Source organism: Sorex fumeus, unplaced genomic scaffold (genome assembly GCF_029834395.1).
Source record: "Sorex fumeus unplaced genomic scaffold, SorFum_2.1 ptg000165l, whole genome shotgun sequence".
NCBI lineage: Eukaryota > Metazoa > Chordata > Mammalia > Eulipotyphla > Soricidae > Sorex > Sorex fumeus.
The window spans coordinates 1,553,384-1,579,871 of NW_026606222.1; the positions used below are offsets into that span (position 1 = coordinate 1,553,384).

The following is a 26,488-nucleotide window of genomic DNA, read 5'->3' on the forward strand; positions in this document are numbered from 1 at the left end:
TGCCCCCAGCACACAGGCTCCCTCCCGCGCTCCAGAAGGCCGAGCCCCACTCTCGCCTCTGCCTCTGGGTGGAACCGGGTCACGGGCAGGCAGGACACGCGCTTCGGCCCTGGGCCCCCTCCCCCCTGCTGACCTCCTGGACCTGATCCGGGTCCCCTGGAGCGGCCCCGCTGCCCACCCAGCCTCCGGGAGTGTGGGGGTCTGGCTGCAGCCCGAGGACGGCGGCTTACCTCAGTCTCTGCCAAGGAGCGGGGCGCAGCGGTCAGCGTCCATGGGGCTGTCCAGCCCCTTCAGCAGCCCCCAGGTCCCTGCTCTGCTCCCCGCAGCTCAGACCGTGTGCCCGACTCCACAGACGCAGGCAGGAGGGAGGCAGGAGGGATGGAGGGAGGGATGGATGGAGAAAGGGAGGGTCCAGCCGTCGGGTCCAGGCATGGGTGCGTGTGCGCCTGCGGGCGCCTGTGGGCGCGGGGGCCGGACAGCCCGTCCCCGTGCAGGGGCCAGCTCTGGGTTCGTCTGAGGAGGCAGGGCTGGGGGTGCCGCGCAGTGCTCTCACGCCAAGGAGATCTGGCCAGGCCCCAGAGAACAAAGCACACGTCCTTCTGGTACCGTTTTAAAATAAACGGGTGCGAGGGGGCGGCTGGGGGGGGGGGGCAGTGTGTGTCTTGAGACGCAAGCTGAGTGGGAGGGACAGGGCCCAGCCAGGAGCCTCATTATGGGGAGACAGGACCCGGCTGGGACCCTCACACGCTGGTAGAGGAGCAGCTGTCCCTGAATGGCCGGTGTCCACGGAGCCATCCCCGAGCTGGCGGCCCCCACCCGGCGGGACCCTTCAGAGCGGGCCTCGGCACAGGGGAGAGGCTGACTGCGGCCGGTGAGGCTCTGTCTGCAGGATCCGGCCACGGACAGTGGTCAGTGGGGGGGGGGTGTGGGACAGTGGGCATTTTCTGCAGGGGCAGTCTCGTGGCCACTGGGGCCCCCGGCAGCCCACATCTCACCAGTTCCCGGCCAGGACCCTGGGCCTGGTGGAACAGAGGACTCCAGGGGCGTGCGCACGTGTGAACTCCCTCCGCAGGGCTCCATGCCCGGGCCAGGGCCTGTGGGCAAGCAGGGTGCAGGAGAGCCCCTTTCCACTGCCTCTCCCAGGGACGCCAGCCATGCCCGGTGGCACCAGCCCAAGGCCCGTGCAGTAGGGACCCGTGAGTCTACATCGGAACCCCCAAGACAAGGCGGCAAGCAGGGGCTTCCCACAAGGCCGGGGGAGCTGAGCGGCATCCAGTCCCCTGGGCTGAGACTGATGGCGGCCTGCTGGGGGTCCCGGTCTATCTGGAGACGCTCCTGCCCGGAGGTGAGCGTTTTGCACACGGAGGCCCTGGGATTCGAACCCTGGCACTGGAGGTGACCAAAACCCCAGGATGTAGAAAGAGAGAGGTGGGCTGCAGCACCAGGTGGGCTGGACTGGGGCAGGGGGCGGGGTTCAGCCGAGTCAGGTTTTCTTAGGGGTATTGGGACCCCCCCCTCCCCGCCCCGTGCCTCTGATCCTGCCACAGAACCTGCAGTCTGCACTGGGTCAGGTTAGGCTCTGCTGGGCGAAGTGACAGGGACGGACAGGGACAGCTGAGGCACAGGAGGCCAACACATGATCCCTGCCTGCTGTCCTGACAGGTAGGCTGAGTCACACGGGGGGGGGGGGGGCAGAGCAGGAGCATCCCCCAACCCTGGGGCCCCCAGAGTGGGGAGTGGGTTGAGCCCAGCGCGGCCCTCTGGGTGCTACCCTCGCAGTATCTGGGGCCTGGCCGCACGTGCTTCGAGGTTCCTGGCCAGGGAAGCCACCTCGGGGGGCCGGGGAGGACCCCCAGGTGAGGCTCGGTCTGATTTAGCTCCAGTGCTGACGTCCTGACCGGCCTTCAGCGCTTCCCGGGGGCCTCTCGGAAAGGGGGCGGCGGCTGGCTCTCTCCACGAGGCTGGCCCAACCGCCCGGATTCTGACCCGCTTCCAAGTTCCTGGTGCAGGGACAGGCCCCTGTGGGCAGCATGTGTCAGAGCTCTGTCAGAACACGGCGGGTTACGGGAACGCCCGGGGCTGGTCAGCCCGGCTCGCTCCGTCCTTCCCATTCATTCACGGCCTGGGTTGTGCTTCCTCTCCCGGCTGCCCAGGATGGGGAGGACCCTGAATCACCGCCCGCTTTCCGGCACCGGGCAGCAGGAGGATGGGGAGATGGGCGGGAAGGGCAGGCTGGGGGCCAGGGAGGTCCGCGGGGGGCAGCGGGGAGAACACAAAGGCAGAACATCGCACGGATGGGGATCAGCCAGGGTCAGCACAGGGGGGTGCTCAGCTGGGGAGAGGGACGGCCTGGCTGAGGGGGGCCAGGGTCAGCTGCCCCGCAGCCGGCGGAGTCCACACATGTGGTCAGTAGGGCCTGGCCAGGCCCCTGCTGCAGCCGGGAGGGAGACTTCGGGGGTGGACCAGTATCTGAGTCTTCCGGGCTGGAAAAGTGGGTTCTTTTTTTTTTTTTCTCAGGGCTCTACACTCAGGAATCACTCCTGGCGGTGCTCAGGGGACCCTAGGGGATGCTGGGAATCGAACCCGGGTCGGCCGTGTGCAAGGCCAATGCCCTCCCGGCTGTGCTATTGTTCCAGCCCCAAAGTGGGTTCTTTCTGATCTCCCCTAGGGGATCAGGGCTGGCTGGGGGTGGGGGCTGACTGGGACCCGCACCCCCACCCCAGGTGGGGCTTCACCTGCTCCATGAGCTGTGGGCTGCCCAGGGCCGCTGGGTCTGCAGGGTTTTGTGTTTTGCTTTTGGGTCACACCCTGCAATTCTCAGGGCTGCCTCCTGATTCTGCACACCGGGACTGCTCCTGGGATGCGGTGGCTTGAACCTGGGTCAGCCGTATGCACGGCAAGCACCCTCCGTGTGGTGCTCTCGCCCAGGCCTCAGTCTGCAGGACTTCTGCCGGCTGCTGCGGGGTGCGGGGTCAGGAGCGTGAGATGAAGACTGGTGGGGGGAGGACCCCGAGAAGCCCTGCTTTCTCCCTAAGCAGACAGAGACGCTGCCACCCCATGGGAGAGCTGGCCGCCCCCGGCGTCCTCGCCCGCCCCAACGGAGCTGACTGAGAGACAGATGAGGCCCCCCCACGCGCTCTCGGGCCCCGCCGGGCAGGTCCATGTACCCAGTGGGGCTGCCCGGCCCCGCTGTCAGCAAGACTGGCCCTGGCCTGTGCAAATGTTTCTTTCAAGGCTGAGAGACCACTGCAGGCAGGCAGGGCCCCGGGAGATGGAGGCGCCTCTTGGTCCCCCGAAATCCTCCACAGACTGGGGGAGCAGGTCTGCCCACTGTGTCCGGGAAACAGCCTCATGACAGAAAGAGGGGAGCCCGGGGCAGGGGCTGGGCTGGGGGCTGACATGCCTCCGAGCCGGGGGAGTCCCCTGAGCTGCACCCACATGTTCCGTGGGTGCAGACAGGGTCACCGGGGTCTGCTGTAGGGAACTCAGCCTCCACCCAGGCGCGGGGACCCCCACCCCCAGTGCTCTCATGCAGGACGCCCTGGCTGTGCTCCCACCTGTGGGATGCCCACTGGAGAATACTCGACTCCAGGCCCTTTCCCCGGCACCCCAAAGTTCCCGTGGATGCCCTGGACGCTGCCGCCAGGACCCTGCCCTGCCCACTGCCCGCAGGCCCAGCTGGTCTGGGTGCTGCGGGCAGACAGACTGGTGGCAGCTCTGGGGCGTGAGTGCCTGCACCGGGCACCGTCCCCACCTGGAGTTGGATCCAGCCGGCCTTCCGAGTCCTGAGTCCTGGCTCAGCAGGACTGGTCACTCTCCCCTGCTGGACCTCGCCTTCTCCCGGTCCGCCGGATGGAGCGGAGGCCACCAATCTCGCCCCCGGGAAAGGTCCAGTGTGGCCACCAGGACGCCTGGGTCCCAGCCCTGGAGTGACCCCGGGAGCAGAGGCCCTAGCACAGTGAGGGGGCGGCCCCTGAACACGGCCGGGTGGGTGCCAGAGGAGGGTGGGACGCGGCTGATGTCGGGGCCCCCCATGCCAGGCTGGGGGGGTCTCAAGGCAGGGCGGAGGCGGGGCGCGTGGGAATCGTGCGCAGCGAGACAGCTGGCCAGGGCCGCTGGCTCCCCGCCAGGAGGGAAGATGCCACCTCGAGCCACCAGCCACGGGGCAAAGGGCAGCGGGAGCCCTTTCAATGACAGGAGGTTTCCTGAGTCTGCTGCCCTGTGGAAAGCCCTGGGTGCATCGAGAACACAGGCCGGCCGCCTCGCGGCTCCAGGGCTGCGAAGGGCGACGCACACAGGGAAACGCAGGAGGGAGTTCGGAGGCTCCCGGTGGGAAACCCGGCCAGCAGGGGCTTTTCCGGGGAAGGGTTTGAGTGGGACTTGAACTTGGCACGGAAAGGGAAAGGAAAGGGGGGCAGAGAACTCGGGGTTCTCCGATCTAGCGCAGTGGGCCGGCCTGAGACGGGGGAGAGGGGGGAAGGGGAGGTCAGTCCCGCGGACGTGGCCACCCCCAGACTCGGCGCATCTGGGTCAGGGTCAGCTGCCCGGTCTACCTGGCAGCTCCCAGGGGCCGGGACGGGCTTGAGGGTCGCGCTGTGGAGGGCACTGGTGAGGGACCCTGTCTGTGCCCCGTTCGGGCCTATAGGTCAAGGTCGTACAGCGTCTGCCAGTCCACGTGTGGGCTCCTGCCACCCTCTGAGGAGGCGCCCCCTGCCCCAGCGGTGGAGCTGTGGCCCCCTCCCGTGCACAGTGACCGAGGACTTTACCAGCCTGCTGAAGAGACGCAGGCCACGCCTCCCATAGGACACACCCCTCGCGGGCTGCACCCCTGCAGGACATAACTCTGCAGGACACACCCCTTCGCAGGACACTCCCCCTCATAGGACACACCCCCTTGCAGGACACGTTTCCCCCCCCCCCCCCCCCATCCTGGTGGCCTGGAAGGAGGCTGGACCCCCAGGGTGCAGCAGGAGAGAGGGGACCGCCACACCAGGCCACCACAGCCAGCTCACCTGACGCGAGCTGGCAGATGGGCTTGGAGGGCTTCAAGGGGGAGGAGCTGGAATCCGACCCCCACGACCTCCCTCCCCGCCCCACACAGGTCCCCTGAGCGCCGGCAGGGGTGAGCCCAGAGCTAGAGCCAGCAGTGAGCCCGAGTACTGCTGGGTGCGGCCCCAAATGAAGACCAACTGAAAAAGAGTGCGGGTGGGGAGCGGAAACTGGAACTCCTGGAGAGGGGAGGGAAGAGACTTCCAGAACATTCCTCACTCTCTAACCCTGTGGTTCTCACCACTGGCCACAGGCTGGGCTCCCCCAGGGAGCAGGGAAAAGACAGAAAATCCAGGGCCCGGTTCGTGGGACAGATGACTCACACGGCGGCAGCTGGCATTACCGAGTGAAATTACTTCCCAGGCGCCGGGGTCAGCCAGGGCCAGAGGGGACCCCGAGGTCCGCCGGGCCATGGCCAAGCACAGCTGGGGCACATCCCTCGATGGGTCCAGCACTCCTTGGCAGCACCGGGCACAGCACACAGCCGACGTGCCTTTGAGGGGCCAGTCCCGAGACCCTGGGATTCCTCCTGCCAGCCAGGGGAGCCGAGAGCCCACCGACCCGTGTCTCAGCTCGGAGGTCCCCGTGTCGGCGGCATCCTGGCCTCGCGCCTGCCCTTCCCGGGGCTCCCGACGGCTCCTACTGACCCTCGTCTAAGCGCCCCCCTTTTCTTGATGCTCCACAGGACACGCATCTCCCAGTTGCCCTCCTGGGCTGGGCAGGGGTGAGGGGGATTCCCCAGGAGGAATCCGACCCCCACGACCTCCCCGAAGGGCCAGGTGGGAGGACCGCAGAGGACAGTGTCCTGGGCTGGGGCAGCTTCAAGGTTCCTGCAGGGGCATGGCAGTGGATGAGAAACCCCAAGGCTGGAGGTCGAATGCCTGTTCCCCCCCACGGCCCCAGGCTGCTGACGGGCTGGGGGAGGTGGGCAGACAGCTCAGAGGGGCTGTGGCCAGGGAGTACTTGAGAGGCAACGGAGCCCCCAGCCAGCCACATGTGGCCCGGGGCACAGGAAGGAGCAAAAATTGGGGTGCGGGAGGGAAGGGGCATGGGGAGGGCCTGGTAGGTACTGCCAGGCCCGGGGTCACAGGGCCAAGGGGAGCCGTGGGCTGCGGGCGGGGAGTGGGGCTGACCCCGATCATGGTAGTTTCCAGCAAGGAGGCTGGGCAGGGTGGGGGCCCTGGAGATCGGGAGGGTGGTGTCACTGGCGATGGGGCAGGGTCAGATTCTGGATCCACTTGGCCGGCAGGATATGCCCGGAGCTTGCGGGCAGGACAGGAGGAGGGAGGCAGGGCCTGGGAAGGTAGGGATGTTCTCAGCCAGGAGGGGCCGGCTTCGAGTGGGAAACAGCTGCCAGTCTTCTAGGTGACACCTGGGACCCTCACTGCCTCACAGAGCCCTGGGGGGGAGTGGAGGCAGCCCCTCCCCTCGCTGGCCACACACACACACACACACACACACACACACACACACACGCGCGCACTGGCAACACGCCACAGACGCCAGGGGCAGTGCCTGAGTGACGGGGTCCTGAGCCCCCTGCTGCCTGGCCCCCAGAGAAGACTTCCAAGGGTGGGAGGGGCTCCCCGAGCACACCAGAGCCCCTCAGACCCCTCCGATCAGAGAAAGCGAACTTGTGCCCAGTTCCAAACGCAACCCGGGAAAAGCGACCTTCGTCCCACGGACAGGAACCGGTAATCGCGAGGCAAGGATGGGACCAGCTCGGAGCTCGCTTCTGCTAACGCAAAGAGTCTCACCTTTCGATGCCTGCAACGGCACCGGGGAACTCTGCTCTGCAGAGGCGGGAAGAAGATGCCCGTTTGTGCCCTTTTCAGAACGAGGAACGACTTCAATCCGAAAGCCCCCCAGAAAGGCAGAGCCATTAGGTGACCTTGAGAGGTCAAGAGAGCATGTGTCTCTAATGCAGCTCAATTATGATGGTGAGTTTATAAAACAGGGCCAGATTACAGGAATATACATTAAACCACATCAATGAGCAGTACTGGGGGGAAAAAAAAGGTCCAGCAGACAGGTACCAATCAAATAATCAATACGCAGGAAACCGCTCCATGGCCCCGCTTTAAGGGAACCAAATAACGCTGCAATTGGATTTACTCAAAAATCTCCCACTTGAACAAAACTGACAGCTGTGTTATAATCACATTTCCAGTCACTCGATGAGATACAAATTTCATTTCTCCGTATTTCGACTTCATTTCTGAAAAGGGGCCAGCGGCGTCATGCACCGGGCCCGCGGAGAACAGGCTAATTTATGGGGGGCCTGGCGGGGGAGGGCTGTTAATTCCATACTTTCCCTTAGAGAATCGATGGTTTAATTCAAACAGGATTTGATTCCGAGCTGTCTGGTTCAGGGTCCTAGGCCCTAGGAGAGAGAGAGACAGAGAGACAGAGAGAGACAGAGAGACAGAGAGACAGAGAGACAGAGACAGAGAGCGAGAGAGCGCAGTATTTTGACCCTGCGGAAAAATAACTCGGGAGAGCTCAATGGTGGAAATGAAGATAATCTCCACTTTGGGAACACCCTGAGTGGGTTTAAGATTCCTTCTATTCCTGGGGCGTGGGGGAGGGGGTGCACTGAGAACCTGATGATCCGAATCGACCAAATATCCGATAATGACCAACAAAGGCTCTTGTGACGCATATCCCAAATGGCACGTGGACAGGCCCCCTCCTGTGGGCACTAACGAAAGCCCGGGGTTTGCCGGCAGGAACTGCGTCACCCAAAGGCTCCTTAGGCGCCAGGCACGAGGGTTGGAGGGGGCTCAGTGAAGGATCTCGGGCGGCGGGCACAGGACGGGGCTCCCTAAACGACAGTGAGGAGGACGGGCTTGGCTGTGGAGTGGCAGAGGGCACTCAGCAGGCCCAGGGTGGGAGCACAGAGGGTAGGACGCTGCTGACCGGGGTTCAGTCCCTGTACGATCCCCCAAGTCTGCCAGGAGTGAGCCCTGAGGCCTGAGGCAGCAGCGAAAGCCAGTCCAGGGGTGGCGGCGCTGGGGGGTACGGAGGTGAGAGCGGGGCCTGGCTGGGGACCCCGAAGACCCTGGGGTCAGAGGCGATCAGGGGTGGTTCCAAGTCGGCAGACGGGGATGACGGGTGAGGCGATCTCTCCCTTCTTGGCAGGGCAAAGCCCCGGGGCAGTGCAGGCCAGCATCCCCCACAACACAGTGACCTGGAAGGGCTTGCGACCACACGGAGCACTCCACGGCCGAACCAGTGGGCCTCGGAGCCCGACTCAGCACCCTGCACCCAGGGGTTCCACTTCGCTGCCAGCCGGCACCCCCTTCCCTGCACATCACCCTGCATCTGCCACCAGGAGTGGCGCCTGCGTCCTGGCATGTCCTGCAGACAGTCAAGGTCAGGGCGCTGATCCCCAGCCCTCGAAGAAGAGACCAGCCCCGTCCGGTGAGGCGGTCCAGCGGCCCTTCCTGGAAAGCTGGAACGGTGCTGAGCACAGTTCTCCCTTGTGGATCGGACTCCTGGGCTTGTGAGCCGCTATCGGCCGCAAGCACCAGGTTCCCGCTGAACAGGTGAGAAAGCCTGGCTCAGAGAGGCCGGCAGGTTCGCCCGCGGCCACACAGCTAGGACTGAGTCCGGAGGACGCGCACCTCGCACGCTGCTGACTGGGGTTCAGTTCCTGTACAATCCCCCGAGTCTGCCAGGAATGAGCCTGGCACTCGGCGTTACACTGCGTCGGTAACGCAGGCCCCAACCCTCACACTGCACGTGCCCTCTTCACTCAGGGTTGATTTTCTTTTCCTTTTTTTGTAATTTTTTTTTGGGGGGGGTCACACCCGGTGATGCTCAGGGGTTCCTTCTGGCTCTGCACTCAGGAACGACTCCTGGTGGTGCTCAGGGGACCCTATGGGACGCTGGGAATCGAATCTGGGTTGGCCGCGTGCAAGGCAAACGCCCTCCCTGCTGTGCTACGGCTCCAGCCCCGTTTTTTAATAATTTTTTAAATTTTATAAAGTGGTTCACAATAAGGGTTGGTTTTCAAGGACTGAACGGCCCTCCTGCCACTTTCTCCAGCTCTTCTGCTGAGAAGTTTCAAAATACCCCTCGGCCTTGGAGACCCCCGGTTACACCGGCGGTTATTCTTCTTCTTGGGGGGGTGGGGCCAACAGGGTGGCTCTGGTGGTGCCAGGGATCGAGCCTGCGGCCCCGAGCAGGGCCCGTGGGAGCTGCAGGGTCTCCCAGCCCGGCCCTCACAGCTGGCAGGGGTTCATGCCAAGCGGCTTCTAGAACATCCCTTCTAGCCCCGGACTTGCCTCTCCTGGTGGTTTTTCTCTGCTCTGGGACGCGAGGCACCTGCCACTCGCACACTCAGCAGCCGGGGGAGACGGCCGAGACTGGACGGGGGCGGGGCAGGGCGGGGGGACCACAAAACCTCTCGGTAGCCGTGGGAGAGAAGCAGATCAATGAGCTGCATGGACCCGCCATCAACCACAGCGCTCCATTACGCGCTTGCTGGAAACGCGCCCGGCAAGCAGAGGCTGCCGCCCGCTCGGGCCCACAGTGCTCGCCTGCACGGCCTGAGTGCAGGGCACGGGGACCAGGGGACCGGGGAGACAGTCACGCTCACGTCCACGTGAAAGGAGCACCGGTGGAGGGGCTTGGAATTGGGGGTCTGGGGCCTTCTCAGCCCCCGTCGCTCACTGGGTCCTGCATGAACCAGTCCCCAAAACCCGCAGTACAGACACAGTGAGGCCGGGGGCATGGGGGGACTCAGCCACGCAGGTGCTGGGCTCTGAGTGTCTCCTGCGACAGCACAGAGGGACCACGTGGAGGTCATGCAGGGCAGAGGCCACCAGCTGCCTTGGTTTTGCTTATTTGGGGGGTGGCGGGGGGCGGGCGCACCACGACTCCGGGCTCTGTGCTCAGGAGCGAGGCCTGGCAGTGCTCAGGGGATGGTCCGTGGGGACGGAACCAGAAGTTTGTGGCACGCAAGGCAGGGACCTTACCCGCTTACTGGCTCTCTGGCCTTGGACGTGGGTTTCAAGCGGACACAGTGCCACAGGGGACAGGGCGGGCCAGTGTCCCGTGAAGAGTCTGCTGCCCCCAGCCCCATGAAAGCCGCCGGCAGCTGGAGAGTTGGTCGGACCCAGCGACATCTGTGCCACGGCCGCACGGATGTGCAGACAGCAGAAGTGGGACCGAGGGACAAGACGAGGGTCAGGGGGAGCCCCGGGTTCCATCCGGCGGCTGGAGCTGCCCCGGCAACCAGGGTGCAGAGGTGGGGGGCAGCTGTGGGGAGCCTGGGGCCCCCGGGCCGGTGCCGAACAGAGCTACGGACAGAACCTGGCCCTCAGGTGCGCACTGAGTGTGGGTTCAGGCCAGGAGGCTTTGGGGAGGGGCAGTCAGCCCCCTACTGCCCAGGGCCACAAGAGGAGGCACATGGGAGTGCCCTGCAGCGGACCAGCGCCGAGACTGACCACACGGAACCCGCTCCCAAACACCCTACCCATCCCTGGCCCTGCCGTGGGTGCCCCCGCCCGGGGCAGCAGCTGGCGGCCCCTGTCCCCACACTGGGCGCTGCTCTCTGCGCTCAGCCTGGACGTGAGAAGACGCGGCTGCCGTCCCAGGTCCCCTCCTGACGCTGAGCGCGTCTGGGCCCCACTGTGCCGCCGCCTTCAGCCACCAGCTTGGGGGCTCGAATGCCAGGGGAGGGGAGGGCAGGCTCAGGGCAGCCGGCTGGGGTGGGCGGGGCCAGGGTGGGCTACAGTGACAGCAGCTGCAGAGCCGCGAGCCCGGCTACACCCCAGGATGCGGGGGTCTGGGCCCCCCGCACTGAGACTGGCTGACTGCTCCACGGAGCCTCACACATCCGAGGTCTGTGGCTCGGTGGCAGGGCCGCTCGCCGGGCCCCCGACTTCCTCTGGGCACTGCCTTTCAACGCCCACCGTCCGGGAGAGCAGCTCCCGTGACTGATGCGAGCGGGTGGCAGCGCCCCCGCGGCTCCCTGACTGTCCTCCCGGACGGCGCCCCACGCTTGGCAGCCACCGACCCGGCCTGTTCACGAAACGGCAGAGCAGGAAGCTTGGACTGGTCTTAGCACCTCTCACGAAAGCACGAGCAGGCAACCCGACGCCCAGAGGCCTCTCACTGGCCTGGGGAATCGCTGGGCACCAACTGGGCTGGCCCCGGCCCCTGGCAAGTGACTCGGACCAGAAGCCCGAGGCCTGCTCATCAATGGACATTCCGGGGGGCTTGAGAAAGGGGCGGGGGGCTCCCTGGCAGACGCCGTGACCAGGATTCTCACACACAGCTGCAAGACTCTTTTTTGAGGAACAGCCATCTCGGTTCTGACAGAACCCAAGTGGAAACGGCAAACGGCCTGGGGCATGTTGACGGTACGGGCTTGGCTGGGGGTGGGCCACAGGCCAGGATCTGGAAATGCAGGGGCTGCCTGGCAGACGTTTCACAGAGAAGAGGCCAGCTTCTTGGAGCCCCGTAGCAGCCCTGATGCCCCCCAAGCCAGCCGGCACTCTGTCACCAGCACCGAGGGGTCCCACGGTCGGTCCCCGACAGTCCCTGGCAGACTTTTCCAGAACCACCCGGGCCTCACAGCCTGGAGAGCCTCAGCTGGGTCATGGCTGATGATCCCGACTGCATGAAGAAGAGCAGAGGCCGGGGGCCGGGGGCCGGGGTGCACAGCACGCAGGGGTCTCGGCCCCTCTTGGGGTTGGTCGCCTAGTCTCAGCCCTGGCAGCCGCCAAGCTGCAGCAGCTCCAGGCGGGCAGGTGGCAATGTGGAGGAGGAACCCAGAGTCCTTAGCCGGCAAGCACTCGGTGGCAGCACCATGAGTCTGCCATCTGCCATCGCGGAGGAGGACGCCGGCTGAAAGGGCATCAGACGTGGGAGGGGACGGCGGGCCATCCGGGAGTCGTGATTTCCGCTCAGAGAGCCCAACTCGCTCGCCTGCCCACTCCCTCTCCCTCCCTGGCACAGACACGAAAAGCACCCACCACCGGGGTCTGAGGCACAGCTGGCTTCTTGCTGGGTCCCTGGGGCTCCCCCACGGCCCCCCTGCCTGCCTGACCCCGAGTCCTGGTCACAGGGAGGCGGCACGGCTTCAGAGGCCATGCTTACGGTGTTCCCCAGCTCGGTGAGCCAAAGCCGGGCTGCCGCCGAGCGGGGCCAGCTCGTTCCCGCACCGCGATCCCGTGGAGGGAGGCCGAGCACGGCGCCAGAGTCAAAACGCAGCTCGGAAACGCGGGCCCCGCTGCCGTTCAGCCGCACACGCGGACGCCTGCTCAGACCTGCTCTGGCGGGTGCCCGCCTCTGCATCCAAGCACGGGACACTTTCCCCTGACAGCAGCGGCACAGACCACACACCCCCAGCGAAACCAACCAACAGCACACGCGCGTCTCTCTCCAGCAGCGCGTACTCGAAACGCGTTACCGCTCGGGGTTGGTGCCCGCTTTCACGTGTGCCACTGGGCTGGGAGCGACAGCCACCGGCTCGGGCACCTTGAGCCAGCCATATCTGAAGGTGGCCCGGCTCCGGGACTTGCCCCCTTATCTTCCTAAGCCAGTCCAAGCTGGGTGGTCTCTTGGCACCAGAAAGTTCGGTTCCCTCACCAAGCCTGTAAGACCCGAACCGTCTCGGCACCGGCATACACCTAGCGCAGAGCAAAGGAAGAAAGGGGACGCTATGCGAATCCAGTTTCAGTTACGGCTCACACCCGCGGCCTCTCAAGATTTCAGTTCCCCCGGAACAGACAAGCCCCTGGTTCCATACAGCCCGGGGTACCAGGCTGGCCTCCGAGCCTCCTCGACACCTAAACGCCGGCTCTTCTTCAAACCTCTCCCCTTTCAACACCGGAATCGTCCCACGAATGCTCAGCTACCTCCCAGAGCTAGGGCCCTTCCGCAGATCCCCTGCATGCCCCCACCCGGGCTCCAAAGGGCAGAACCCCCGTGCCGAGGGCCGGGGACCCTGTCTGGGGAAGCTGGCTGGGACCCGGTCACGGAGCCACACCCGAGGCCCAGAAGCGTGTGCCCCTGTGCATCGGCCCTCCTGCCCCCGGCCCCGCGCCCCCACTCACTCAGGTCCAGCACATCGTCCGTTTTGATCAGATCTTCCTCCCGCGTCAGCGGCAACTGGGTCTCCGGCTCGTTGCGCAGCTGTAGTGACAGAGCCCGGAGCATGAAGAACACCCGGATGGCCTGGACACAGGGCAGAGGGCAGAGGGGAGGGGGGTCACCGATGGGCGCGCTCTGTCCCTGGAGCCTGCAGTCTCCCCTGCCGGCGCCAGAGCTGAGTTGGGGGGGGGGGGTCCAGTGTGAGACAGAAGCACTCCAGGGACCGAGCCGGTGCAGGCGTCCATGGGTGCAGGCTCCAGCCACTGACCCCCGGCAGGGACCCTGTCACCTGCCAGCACCTTCCCCGGGGCGCCTGGTCACCCCGCTGGACCGCTCTGCAAGACCCAGGGGGGTCGAGGACACAGCCTTGAAACCCAGACCACAGAGAGGACACGAGCCCTGGGGAAGAGCCCAGTGGCCTCAGAGGCCCCGAGCTTGTGAAGCCCCTTCCTGGTGGCCTTCGGCCTGATGGTGCTGACTGGACCCTGACAGGCCCCACGACATCAGTCCCCAGTGTGCCTGGTGGGGGACAGAGGCGGTGTCACCAGCATTGGCTTTCTTGGCCAGGGAAGAGGACCTGGACAGGGCCCAGTGTGGCCATCTGCGAGCAGGAGGAAGCCACCTTCCACCCGGGCCCACTCTGCCCTGACCTTTAGGGCAGCTGCCCAGTCTTGAGGTCCACAGGAGGGCCCATGTTTGTACCAGGCCCTGAAATCCCGGAGTTTCCGTCTCCCCTTGGTGGGATGGGATGTGCCCCCACTCCCCTCCCTACCCCCAAGAGGCTGCTGGGGACCAAGGGTGCCGGGGGACAGTGGCCAACAGGAGCTCTGGAGGGCCTGGTCACCAGCCCTGCTGCCTATGACGAGGCTGTACCTGCCTGAGGGGGCTGCCTGTTCTGGACCCCAGGGCTGCCACCAATAAGCAGCCCGCAGTGTCCACCCTGGAGGGCAGCAGGCCGGGCCCAGGCGTAACTGTCTGGCTCATTTGACTTGATCTATATATATATTTTTTCACTCTGTAAGAGGTGGGAAAGAAAGCAGGAATGGGAGTTCTGTCAGAAGCGAGCAGAGAATTCCAGGAAGGCTCCCCTGGGGCTGCAGGGGACTCGGGAAGGGGGGCAGAGGGGCGGCCGCCCCGTCTCCAGGCTCCAGGGGGCTGGGAGGATCCGGGCAGGGCCCCAGGAGGACCCCAGTTCCACAGAGTACTGAGGCGAGTCGCGGGAGTCCCGCTGGGGAAACGGGGCCCCTCACTGGGGCTCTTGGGAAGGGGACACCTGAGCTCAGGGCCAGACCCTGGACCCGACGATACCCCCCCCCCCCCCGCCATGCACCTGGCAGGGGGGGGGTGAGCTGTAGGGGGAGCCTGTGGGACATGGATCAGGCACCAGGGAGCGTTGCCCACGGCCCTTCAGACCCTGTGAGCCACAAGACCCACTTCTGGGAACTCCCCGTAAAGAAAGGGCTGAAAGAAAGAGGCTGCGTGGGGCTGCTCTGACGGCGGAGGGGAACAGAAGCCGACACCGGGGGCAACCCAGATGCCTGCGGGTGGGCGGGACGGGCGGCAGGAGCCAGTGGTCACGCTTGCGTGCCAGTAAGGAATCAGATTCAGGGCCAGAGAGACTGGCCTGGGGTTTGGGCGCTGGCCTGGCTCCTGGCTGTCCCCAGTCCTCCCTAGTAACACACGGTCCTCCCGGGGGGAACCCCCAGCACTGTCCTGAGAGGCCCCTCAAACACTCCCGGGGCAGCTCCCTGCTGCAGGAGAGGGTGGGCAGCAAGGCCACGGCCCCCCATCAAGAAACCAGGAGACTGTCCCTTCACGCCCATCGGTGCAGGATCCTCCTCCTGCATCCTTGAGGCCACCTGCTCACTGCGTGTGATTCGGGACGAACGTGGGCCCTGGCAGGACGGAGGAGAGGCTGGGAGAATGCCGACGCTCACCTTCGGGCTCACAGACCTGGCCCCTGGGGAGATCTGGTGTGCGGGTCTGTGTCCCAGCTCGGGGGGGAAGTGGCACTGTTCTGACTGAGCACGGATGGGATGACTCACAGGGGGCCTACAGCAAGCTCCAGGCCACACAGCAGGCGGGGCTCGCTCCCGGAGTGGGGTCCATGTCCTGCCTTCTTGGTGTTTTGTTTTGGTGCTCAGGGATCACCGCGGGCAGGGCTTGGGGGCCATCTGGGATGCCAGGGATGGGGCCCGAGTAGGCCCTGGGCAAAGCAAGTGCCCTCTCCATTGTCCAGTGGCTCTTCCTGTCCTCTGCCCAGCAGTTCCAGGGCTCCTCACTCCCACGGGAATCTCCCTTCTTGTGGGCCGGGGTGCAGCGCTCAGGCCATGCTGCACTCTCTCCGAGGATTCATGATCACGACCATCCTGTTGTTCGTCGATTGCCTCGAGCAGGCCCCAGTAACGTCTCCTTCGTCCTAGCCCTGAGATTTTTTTAAAAAGTGCAATATTCAAGGCTCTTTCAGAGTTAGGAGAATGAGACCCTTCATTGTTACTGGTATTTGGCATATTGGGTACGCCACGGGGAGTTTGCCAGACTCTGCCGTGTGGGCAGGCTACATTCGGTAGCCGGCCAGTTTGTCCAAAGTAGGAATGAGATGGTAAGATGTCGCGTGGCCGCGAATGCAGCCGCGCGCTTCCGGGAGCTGGGTTTTATAGTCTCTGAGTCTTGGCCATTGATGGGATTACACGGCGCCAGGGGGCCAGGTGGTGGGTGTGACCCCTGCCTACTGGAAGATGGAGGATCTGGGTGGAGGATGCTCAGCCCTGATCCGAGCAGGCTTGGAAATCTCAGCCCTGGGACCCACGTGCCTTTGTTCCTCTGCCGGTACCTTCATGCGTGTGGACAGTGGTCTCAGCATGGTGGTGGCTGGTCCTGGAGGTCTTCGGCTCCCGGAGCCCTGATCAGGGCGGGGAGGAAAACTCAACCCGCTCCCCTCCAAGGTGCCCCGGCGAAGACAGCCAGGCACGCGGGCAGGAGACTCTGCGCCTTTCTCTTTCGGGAGCTGTGTTTTATAGTCTCCGAGTCTTGGCCGTTGATGGGCCAATGATCGACTGGCCAATGGCCAATGACCTCCGAGGATTCATTTACTGTCTATTCTTTCTCTTGGGGGGGATGGGAGGGAGGGAAGGGGAGTCCACACTGGGCGGTGCTCAGAGTTGCCTCCTGGCTCTGCATTCAGGGATCACTGCATTCAGGTAGGGATCGGGGGACCCTATGGGTTGCCGGGTATCGAACCCCGAGGTGGGCCACGTGCAAAAGGCAACTGGTGTCACGGCAGGACAGGAAGTCATGCAGCTGCGGCCCTGCTGTCGTGATGAGACAGGAAGGGATGCACACGGGGCCCTGCTGTCCTGACAGAACAAGAAGGGATGTGGCTACGGGCCTGTGGTGACAGGGTGTCGTGACAGGACAGGAAGGGATACGGCTGTGGCCCTGCCGTCGTGTCAGGAACCGCTGTCATGACAGGATGTCGCGACAGGAAGCGCCACGGCCACTGTGACGGGATGGCGTGACAGGACAGAGAAGGACGTAGCTGCAGCCCTGCCGTTGTGACAGGGTGTCGTGACAGGACAGGTGATGCAGCTGCGGCCCTCGCGACAGGACATGGCTCGCATGGGGTAGCACAGGGCTCCTCTGAGAGAGAGAGCAGGAATTGGATCTGACAAAGGTGTGAGAGAAAAATTCACCAGCTGGCAAGGACTCCCCACTGAGGTCTGCAGTCTGGATTCTCTGGGAAGAAAAAACTCAGGGTGTGTTCTTGGAAAGGGTCAGCCTCCCAGAAGGAAAAAGAAAACACAGAACTAGTTGGTGGAAAATTAAAAAAAAAAAAAAAAGGAAAGCGAACGGTCGAATCCAAAAGGAAGAAATGGAATGTTCTCTGGATTCAAACACAGAACTTGAAACAAACCGCAGGAGCCCTCGACTGCCTGCTGGACCGTCCACTTCCTTCAGCTGGATTCAAAGCTCACCAGTGTGTCCTGCTGCCGGAGACGGATGAGCAGCTTCTGGAAGATTCCACCCAGCCGGACACAGAGCTGAGCTGAGGTGAGTTAGTGCTTGAAATTGGACCTTCTTTTGGGGCGGGGGCGGGGGGGAAGAGGCTCTGAAGCAGTTTTGGGGACCCCAGGCTCTCCCTGATCAGGCCAGGAGGGACCAGGCCGGGTGAGGTGGGCAGCAGGGGCCCCGAGTCTCCCGAGTCCTTGGAAAAAACAGTGTCCCCTGATCTCTGCCCTCGCCGCCCTGTTCTTGCAGGGGTTGGGTCCGTCTGCCCCGGCCAGCAGGGCACAATGTCCGGAATCCGCATCGGGCATCTGGCTCCTCACCGGGCTCCGAAGACGCGGGATGACCTGTCCCCTCCCCCCCGGCCACACTGGCCTCACTGACTGGGGGTCCCCTCCCTGGACATCACGCAGGTGCTGGGCCAAGGGCCATCCTGGGCCTGCTCCACCTTCGTCTCCAGATAGGAGTGGACAGCCCGCACTGACACACCATCAGCGCCCGGGCTGCAGGCCACCGTGAATGACCGCACCCACGTGGGCCTCACCCTGACACCAGCGTCCCCCGGGGGGCGGTGCGCACTCGCCTCCCTCCTGAACTTGGCGCGTGGCTGCTAGACTCCGCGAAATCCCTGCATGGACGCGGGGCGGAGGCCTCTGGAAGATTCCGTCTCTGAGCCCCGCTGCTGATGCCCAGGGGCTGCTCTTGGGGGTGCCGGGGGTGGTGCCCGCGCTCCAGGGCCCTGGGCAGACCCTGCTCGGAGGAGGCCCTGTCCACCCCGCCCCGGAAGTCAACCGGGGGCGACTCTCGCTCACTCACCCGCCGGGTCTTCTCCACGTCCCCACACGGCAGCCGCTTCACAAAGTCGATGCCCGTCAGCGGCGTGCCCGTGGGGGGCAGCAGGATGGAGGCGTCCATCATGAGGTATTCCACGTTCATGGGCTTCATCTGGAAGACGCGGCGAGGGAGCCTCAGCGGGCGGCCTTCCCGCCGTCCCCGAGAGCCCGGCGTCCCCCTCCCGGCCCGGCCACGCCCCCACCCCCCGCATCGCCCCCGCTCCCACCCAGCCCTGTGTCCCTCGTCTGGGTCCTGCAACTCCCCCCGCCCAGCCCTGTGTCCCCTTCCGGCCCCACGTCCCCTCCCCCTGGGGCAGGAGCGGGATCGGGGAGAGGAGCCGCCAATCGCCCCTTCTCTGCCCTCGTGCTTCTGGCGGGCCGACCCTGAGTGGTGGCTCGGCAGCTGCCCCCCTCCCCGGCTGCAGACCTCTTTCTCCAGTGCTCCAGTGGCGCCCCCCAGCTGCCTCCCCCTCCCCAGCTGTGCCCCCCTCTCTGGCCGCACCCTTGCCCGTCTTTATTTCTGCTTCCTGGCTCGCACCGGGTGATGCCCAGGGCCACGCCTGCTCTGCGCTCAGAACCACCCCCGGCCCCTCTTCACCCTCGCTCCACATCCGCAGCTCACTGGGCAGGAGCTTCAGGGGGCCCTTCCGGCAGCCCCGGGGGTTCCCTAATCCGCTTCTGGGAAACGGAGACTCAGGCAGGTGATTTCCGCTGACCGACTGACCACGTCCCCTCATGGCCGAGCCCGGGACCATGGGCCGGGGCCACTGACCAGGCGCCTGTCTGCGAGGGCCGGGATGTGCAGGCTCGTGCCCAGGACACGGGGGCCACACAGGGCCAGGCTGCGCCGTGTCCACGTGGCTGACCCCGAGGTGAAGCCACCTGCCCTGCCAGTCACGGAGGGAGGCTGCAGCCCCAGACCAACCCTCTCTCCTCTGGGGCGTCACTGGGGGCTCCCGGGGGGCCGCGAGTCTCCCTGGACAGTCCCCAGAGACCCAGGCGTGAGGCAGGACAGAGCGGAGGAAGGAGCACCGGTTCACGCCCTGCCTCAGCAGCCGTGGGCTTGGGGGCCTGTTTCACAGATGGGAAGACCAAGGCTGAGCACAGGACCCCCCACCCCCAGCTGCAGGGCAAAGGGAAGGGAGGTGGGGCGGCCCAGAGAGCCTCCCCTCCCCATGGGAGCAAACTGGAGGACCGGGGGTGGGAGGGCCAGAGGAAGCGGCCAATGGCCACAGAGCCCCTCCAGGCCACTCACAGACGGGGGGGTGGGGGTGAAGACAGATACTGCTTGGGGCGGGGGGGGGGGGGCGGGTGTCACAGGCCAGTCCACACACTTCGGCCGCCTCCCGCTGGGCATCCACAGATGTAAACTGGCCCAACGCAGACGTTCCCTGGCCCTGGGTCTGCAGAGGCAGCCTCTGCGCAGAGGACCTGGGCCCAGACTCAGTGCCCACTGCTGCCCACCTGCCCGCCTGTCTGCCGCCCGCTGTCCACCTGCCTGCTGCCTGCACCCCCTGCCTGCCTGCCACTCTCCACACAGAGGTGTGCTGTGAACTTCCAGCGTCGTGGTGGGCCGTGGGCACGGACAGGGCCCCTTCCGCCCTCTCTGTCGAGGGGCAGGAGACAGGGATGTGGAGGCGAGGGGCCCAGCAGAAAGGGAGGCGGGGACGCGGGTGTCTCCGCAGCCCACCCCCTCCCATGGCCCCCGCCACACCGCCAGGGAAACTTCCGGGCTGGCATGGCAGACTCGGGGAAGGAGGGGCAGCCCCCAGATGGGGGAGCAGGGAGCCGTGGGGGGGAGCCCCACTCAACCACTCTCTTGCAGTGGGCGAGACGCCTGCTCAGTTGGGGAAACTGAGGACTGGCAGAGACGGGCCTGCAGGGCAGCGCCCACGGCGGGCACGGCGAGATGGCCTGACACTCACCGTCATGCTCCTGTGTTCATCTTCAAACATGTCCAGGAAAATTTCTTCTCCCTACAAAACAAAACAAAAAAGGGAAAAAAAAAAGAAAGGAAGAAAAGAAAGGAAAGGAGCAGATTATGCCTATTTTTTTCCATAAACAACAAGAGTTTTATAAATTCCAGCTCGCGGCTTTGGGGGCATCTGTTTCCCATTAGCGAGTTCTCCAGTTCTCGTAAATCACCAGGAAGTGAAGCACACACGTGAAGCCGGACACTCTCGCCCCGCGGACGGGCCCAAGATCAAGTTGCATTTGCAACATTTTTTTCCGTTTTTTAAAAAGCTAAAGCTTCTATCGTCACGGAGTCTTCTGTTGCTGACAAGTATGAAATGAGATAAAATAAGACTGTACAGTGGAAACAGTGATGGCTTTGAAGGGTGGGCTCCGTCGGGGGGGCCGGAGAAACGGGGACCCTGGCTGGGGTGGCGTGGGGGGCTCACTCCTCTGGAGGGCGGAGAGGAATTCAGGGTGCAAGGGGCCGGCCCGGGTGTGGCCCTCAGATCCACACTGTGGGGTAGAGCCCAGCTCAGGGGTCAAAGCCCACCCCCACCTCTCAGGGCCGCCAGGGACAGTATACCCCTGGGAGCAGGGCTCAGCCGAGTCCTCCTGCCCCGTCCATTCCCTTCCCTTCTTGTTCCTTTTTTTGTTTTGTTTTGATTTTTGGGTCACACCTGGTGATGCACAGGGGTTCCTCCTGGCTCTGCACTCAGGAATCACTCCTGGTGGTGCTCGGGGGACCCTATGGGATCTCGCAGTGCTCAGGGCTTACTCCCGGCTCAGTGCTCAGGGGTGGGGTGTGGGTCACGGGGGTGCCACCCCGCCTGGGCACGCTCACCACACAGGCAGAGCTGCACGGGAGGCGGCTCCCTGGGTGGCGTGGCCCGCCCGTCCCTCCACACGTGCCGACACTAATCGTCCTGTGACTGTAGGAGCTCCCCGTCACACTGGACACTCAGTGCCCATGAGGGCAGGAGGCGACTGGAGACACGGAAGCGCCTGCAGCTCAGGCCCCAGGGCTGGGACCCTCGGAGAGAACCCCCGAAGGACACACATCCGCACACACGTGCCGGCATACACGGCACACGGGCTCACACGAACTCCCACCCACGTGGTGGCTGAGTCTGGGCCACTGACCTTGTAGAAGTACCGCACGAGGTGGACGCTCTCTTCGCGGGCGCCCTGGGGAGAGAGGGGGGAGGCGTGAGGGGACCTGGAGGGGAGGAAAGCAGGTCACAGTGACGGTGCCTGAGAACCAGGTGGGCTGGACGCGGGGCCTGCGTGAGAGGCGGGACAGCGCCGAGCGTGGGGAACCGACGACAGGGGCTGCGATGCTCGAGCCTCACGGAAAGAAACGCCACTCGGGGGTCGCATGTGAGCGACAGGCGTGTCTGGACCCACAAGGGGAAGCATCAGGGGCTACCGGGGCTACTGAACTGTGCGTGTTCTGGACTTCTGAAAACCAGGGAGTGCGGCTGAGCGATAAAAGGCCTTTAAGACGACGCATGAGGCTACAGGAAGAAACGGGTAGCAGCCGTGCGTGGGCTGGAGCTCCGGGGCAGACGGTGGGCCGCGGGTTTGGTCCCCAACCGACCCCCATGCGTGAGGCCCCCGGGCCCACTGGGGAGTCCCCTCACTGTCCCCCCGGGGCTCGGGGGACGCGACGGCCTCACCTCCAGGCAGGCCAGGTGCACGTCCTTGATGATGCAGCCGGCGGCCGTCACCACCTGCTGCTTCAGCTGCAGGCAGCTCAGCTCCAGCGTGGCCAGGCGGATCTTGCCGTCTGCGGACACACAGCGTCGGCTCCAGGCTGACCTGGCCCAGCGCAGCCACCACGCGCGCCCGCCACCCCCTCGAGGCTCCTGCCACTGCCTTGGGAAAGGTGGGGTGTGGCGACCCCCCGACTTCCTCCGCCGGCGGCTACGCGGGGAGCACAGGGGCCGTGACGAGTCCCGGACTGTCCCGGGCGCACCCCAGACTCCGGGCATGCGGTGCTGTCCCTTCCCAGCTGGGGGCCGTGCTCCACCCCTCCTCCCACCCTGGACACGGCCCAGCGTCTCTTCCATGGTCTGAACCACCCCCTAACCCACAGAGCCGGGCGTGGACCCCCCAGCTCCCCTCTACTGAGGGTTAAGCAGCCACCATGCAGGACTCTGCCCCACTCGGGCGACCCTGGTGCCATGCCTGCACCCCCACCCCGTGGGCTCCGGCTCCCACAGCCCCCGCTGTACCGACAACCCAGGGAGGCCCCCCACCAGCCACGCCTTTCCCGGGCCTGCCGGTCATCGCTGCTGGCCATCAGGTTGGGGAGCAGGACCCCGGGCTTCTCCTGTGCTGTGCTGACCCCCAGGGCCTCCCGACGTGACCCGGGGTCCCTCGGAGCTGCCCCCAGCTGAGAAGCACCACAGCAGCCCCCGCCACCCCCGGGCACACACACCCGGGCGCTGGCAGGAGCCTCAAACACCAGGCGGCCCTCAGCTGACACAGCGTCCGTCCAGGCTCCCGGCCTGGCCCGTCCACTCCAGCCGCGGCTCCCGACACAGGCCCGGGCGCCCCCACCCCGAGCGGCGCCTGCACCTTGCTGGGCCGCGTTGTTCATGATCCGGATGAGCCGCTCGGCCAGCAGGTGGTTGTAGCTGCTCTTGTCGGCCGTGCCGGGCGCCGGCAGCTGGATGCGCTCCAGTTTCTCGGGGCCCATGCCTGCAGGGGACACGCCGTGAGCAGGGGACGGTGCCCACGGGGAGGCTCCCCGGAGCAGGGCCGCCTGCGCCCCCGCCCTCTGCTCCCTCACACCTGGCGCTGAGTGTGGTCCAGCAGGTGCTGGCCGGCACCGATGGACACTGGGTGAGAGGCCGACTGAGTCTCAGGGCTCTGCCAGTGTGCCAGGGAGAGAGAGTGGCAGCTACTGACCGGCGGGCACCCGGGGTGACCCATCCCCGGAACAACTTCACCACGAGACCCACGGCCACCTGAGCCAACCTAGGACACAGCCCCCACAGCCCCCCAGAGGCCACAGAGGCCAGCAGGAAGGACAGCATGGTGACATTCGGGTGACACTTGGGTGACACTCGGGGGGCATTCAGACGACACTTGGGCTCCCGACCTGATTTCATGGCCTGGTTTCTGGGCAGCACCCTGGATCGGGGGATCCCATGCAGTGCCAGGACGGATTCTGGGCCAACAGGCTGAGAGGCCAGCAACCGCCTGGGGTCCGGTCCCCTGTCATCCCCGCAGTAGGAACTCGGCAGAGGATGGCGGCTCTGCGTCACCCGTGGACGCGAGGGAGGAGGAGGAGAGGCGGGACCCGGGAAGATCCGCCCAAAGGTGCTGCCCCGAGCTCTCGGACGCACCCAGAGGGGGCCTGTGCCGCAGGGCACGGGGAGGCACTGGCAGGAGGGAACCCTCGACCCACCCGTGTGCTCCCAGGGAGGCCCCCAAGCCCATCAGTGGGGGGCGGCTCTTTCCCTCCAACAGACACGGCGCAGGGGGAGACGGGGCGGGGCGGGCTCGGTTCCACACCACGCCTGCACACCCCCTTGGAGAGCCGGGCTGCAGTGGGACACATGGCTTTGCGCGTGGGAGCTCGGGGTCGGCCCCCAGCACGGCACGGTCCCCACAGCACCCCCGGGAGTGGACGCCCAAGCACTGTGCTGGGAGTAGCCCTGAGCTCTGTTCCTCGATCACCCCGAGCACTGTTTCTGGAGCAGCCGGCGCAGCTTCAAAGCAAGCACGCAAATCCCCCTTCGGACATCCCCCAACTCCCTTCCGTGTCCTCTCCACCTTCTCCCCGGGGACCGGGCGTTTCTCCCATTTCTGTCTCGCCCAGGGCCACTGAGGATCCACTCGGTGCCTGGATCCTTCTCCCTGGGTCCCTGGTTCCCCCTTCAAGTGCTCTATGGGGCCCTGACAGGGCACGAAGGGAGGGAAGGTGACAGGCGTCTGCAGATGACACGGACGAACACGCAAACACACACAGCTGGGGGAGGGGGGCAGTGCTGTCCGGACGGCACCAGCCCTGACCGCCGATGCGGACACGCATGGCACCCACGACCCACACGGGACCCACTGACTCCTGGCCGGCCCCTTGCTGGCCTCCGCTGCCGCTAGGCCCAGAGGGGTCGGGGGTCTCCCCCACCCAAGAGTCACGCCACAGTCACGGGGCAGGGGCTGCAGCTGCCCCGATCTGCAGCAGAAGGGAGGGGCGGGGCCCCCCTCGCGTCAGGAGCCAGTTACGGGGGCCCCACCCGGTTCTGACTTCCGGGTTTTCCCCGAGGAGTGGGGGGCCCCTCCACAACGAAAGCGGGAAAGGCCCGGGCCAAGCAGGAGCGAACCCGGGGCTGGAGCGACAGCCCAGCAGGGAGGGGGTCGGGTCCCCGGCACCCCGTAGGGTCTCCCAAGCTCCGCCGAGAGTGACCCCCGAGTACAGAGCCAGGAGCAACCCCTGACCATTGCTGGGTGTGGCCCCCAACACCCGAAAAAATAAATAAGCAGACGCCGAAGCAAAGCACTCCGGGTGAGGAGCCGGGGGAGCAGCAGGTGAACAGCGTTCCGCAGGGGGATGCGCGTCCCCGCCTGCTGACGGCCATCACAGACACTGGCCGGGGGTGGCCCGCGGCCAGCACACGCCCGCCCGCGCCGAGGATGTGTCGGGGCAGAGAGGTGGGGGCGGCCCGGCCAGCCCGGGAGAGCGAGAGCTCCCTCTCGCCTATCACCTTCCGGCCTTTCCCAGATCTCTCGCCCGCCCGCCCGTGTTCCAGGAACTTCTCTTGGCTAAACAAAAGCCCAAAACCCAAAGCCCAGATTCTTCCTGGAGGAACAATGGGAACGGCAGGAGCCAAGAGGGTGTGCGTGGGGGGCGGAGCAGGAGAGACTCGTGGATCCAGCAGGAACAAAGTCCCGCTGGTCCCCACTGCCTCCCTGCTACACACGGGGGCCGGAATACAGGCCTCAACCCGGCTGATGAGAGAGAGAGAGACAGACAGACACCCAGGGAGAGACAGAGACACGGAGACAGAGATGGAGAGACACCGAGAGACAGGGAGAGAGACACAGAGACACCGAGAGACAGAGACAGACGTGAGGTCCCAAAGCAGGCAGCCATGACAGGCTGCAGCCAACATGAAGTCTCAGTTTCTGTTTCCCCTAAGCAGGACTTGCAGTTTCTGGTGAATTCCCGGTTGAGTAATCTGCCAAGAGAAGGAATTGGGCAGTTGGGTCTGGCCGGTCATGAGGGGTCACTTTCCCCTCCTTAGACGCCGTTACTCACCATTGCCTAATTGCTGACCACCATAGGGCCGATGCTAAAAATAGACCAGCATCTCAGTCGCCTCTTCACTCTGACCCCTATAGACACCGCTTGTGATTGGGAGTCGGGGTCCTTGTCAAGACTCCACTGCACTGGATGAGACAGACTCGGACCCTAGCTCAGGCTAGCGCTGGCTGGGGCCAGCAATGAAGTTCCACTGCTTTTGCATCACCATGTGTGGACTTGGTCTCCCCGCAATCGGAGACCCGAAATTCGGGCACAACAGAGCCAGAGAGGGACAGAGAGGCAGCGACAGAGAGAGCGCGTGAGCCTTCTTGCACTTGTCAGCCCCCTTGGCTGGGGGCCGCTCGTCTCGCGCCAACTCGTTAGGACTTACAGGAAGGCGTGAGCTGACGCTTGGTTTGTACTGCCGTTGCTTCTGACTCGTCGGTGGTGACCAGTGTATTGGAAAGAGCCCGGGCCGTGAGGGGCTGACGGTGGCCAACCCAACACGCAGACCGCCCAACGTGGACCTGCCCCAGGAGACGGGGATTCCCCGGGCCCCATGGCATCCCTGAACTCTCGCCCGCCCCCGCCCCCACCCGGCCTCGGAACCCCATGCCCACCAGGTCCAACCCAGCACAGTCACCACAGCCTCAAGCCCACGTCCCGCCCCCAGGGTCCTCTCCTCAGCTCCCGCAGGGCAGGGGCCCCTTTCACTGAACCCCCATGTTCAAGGCAGTGGCCTGCCTGGCTCTGGAAGCCAGTAGAAGCTGCGGGCGTGTCTGTCTCTGTGGCCAGCTGACTCCATCCATGTCAGCCCGGGCTGGGACCTGCTTCCGACTGAGAGTCCCCACTGGTATCCGCTGGGCATGACTCAAGAACTACGGCAGGAAGAACAGCACCAAAATCGCACAAGGAGAGCAGATGTGGAATCATTCCCAGACATCGGCAAACAGAATCCGGCCACGCACCAGGGTGTCCCCACGGCGGGTGGCACTGAGCCCCGAGGGGCATCGCCTGCAGGCGAAGGCAGTTCTGGGCAGGCCCCAGGGGAGGGACCAGTCACAGGTAAGACTGACACAGAGAAAGGGCAGCAGGACAGTCTGCAGAGTGGACACGGGAGACACAGGCAGGAAGGCCCGCAGAGTGGACACCAGGCAGGGCGGACAGGCATGTCGGCCCTGCCCAAAGCAGCTCATTTCTCTGGAAACATTTCCACATACACAGCCGTTCCCGGGAACCCTGAGCCCAGCTGCCAGACTGTTCCAGAAACGCACAAGGCGCCGAG

General features: G+C 65.1%; 1 protein-coding gene across 1 annotated transcript in view; it reads right to left on the reverse strand.

Annotated features, from left to right (window-relative positions):
- CLEC16A (C-type lectin domain containing 16A) overlaps positions 1-26,488 on the reverse strand; it is a 117,669-nt gene that overhangs the window by 43,081 nt on the left and 48,100 nt on the right. The window contains exons 13-18 of the mRNA XM_056107411.1: positions 22,530-22,652; positions 21,626-21,735; positions 21,090-21,134; positions 19,919-19,969; positions 17,977-18,105; positions 13,119-13,239 (exon numbers count right to left, since the gene is read on the reverse strand). Coding sequence (XP_055963386.1) covers positions 13,119-13,239; positions 17,977-18,105; positions 19,919-19,969; positions 21,090-21,134; positions 21,626-21,735; positions 22,530-22,652 — 579 coding nt within the window. The remainder of the gene's footprint in view (positions 1-13,118; positions 13,240-17,976; positions 18,106-19,918; positions 19,970-21,089; positions 21,135-21,625; positions 21,736-22,529; positions 22,653-26,488) is intronic.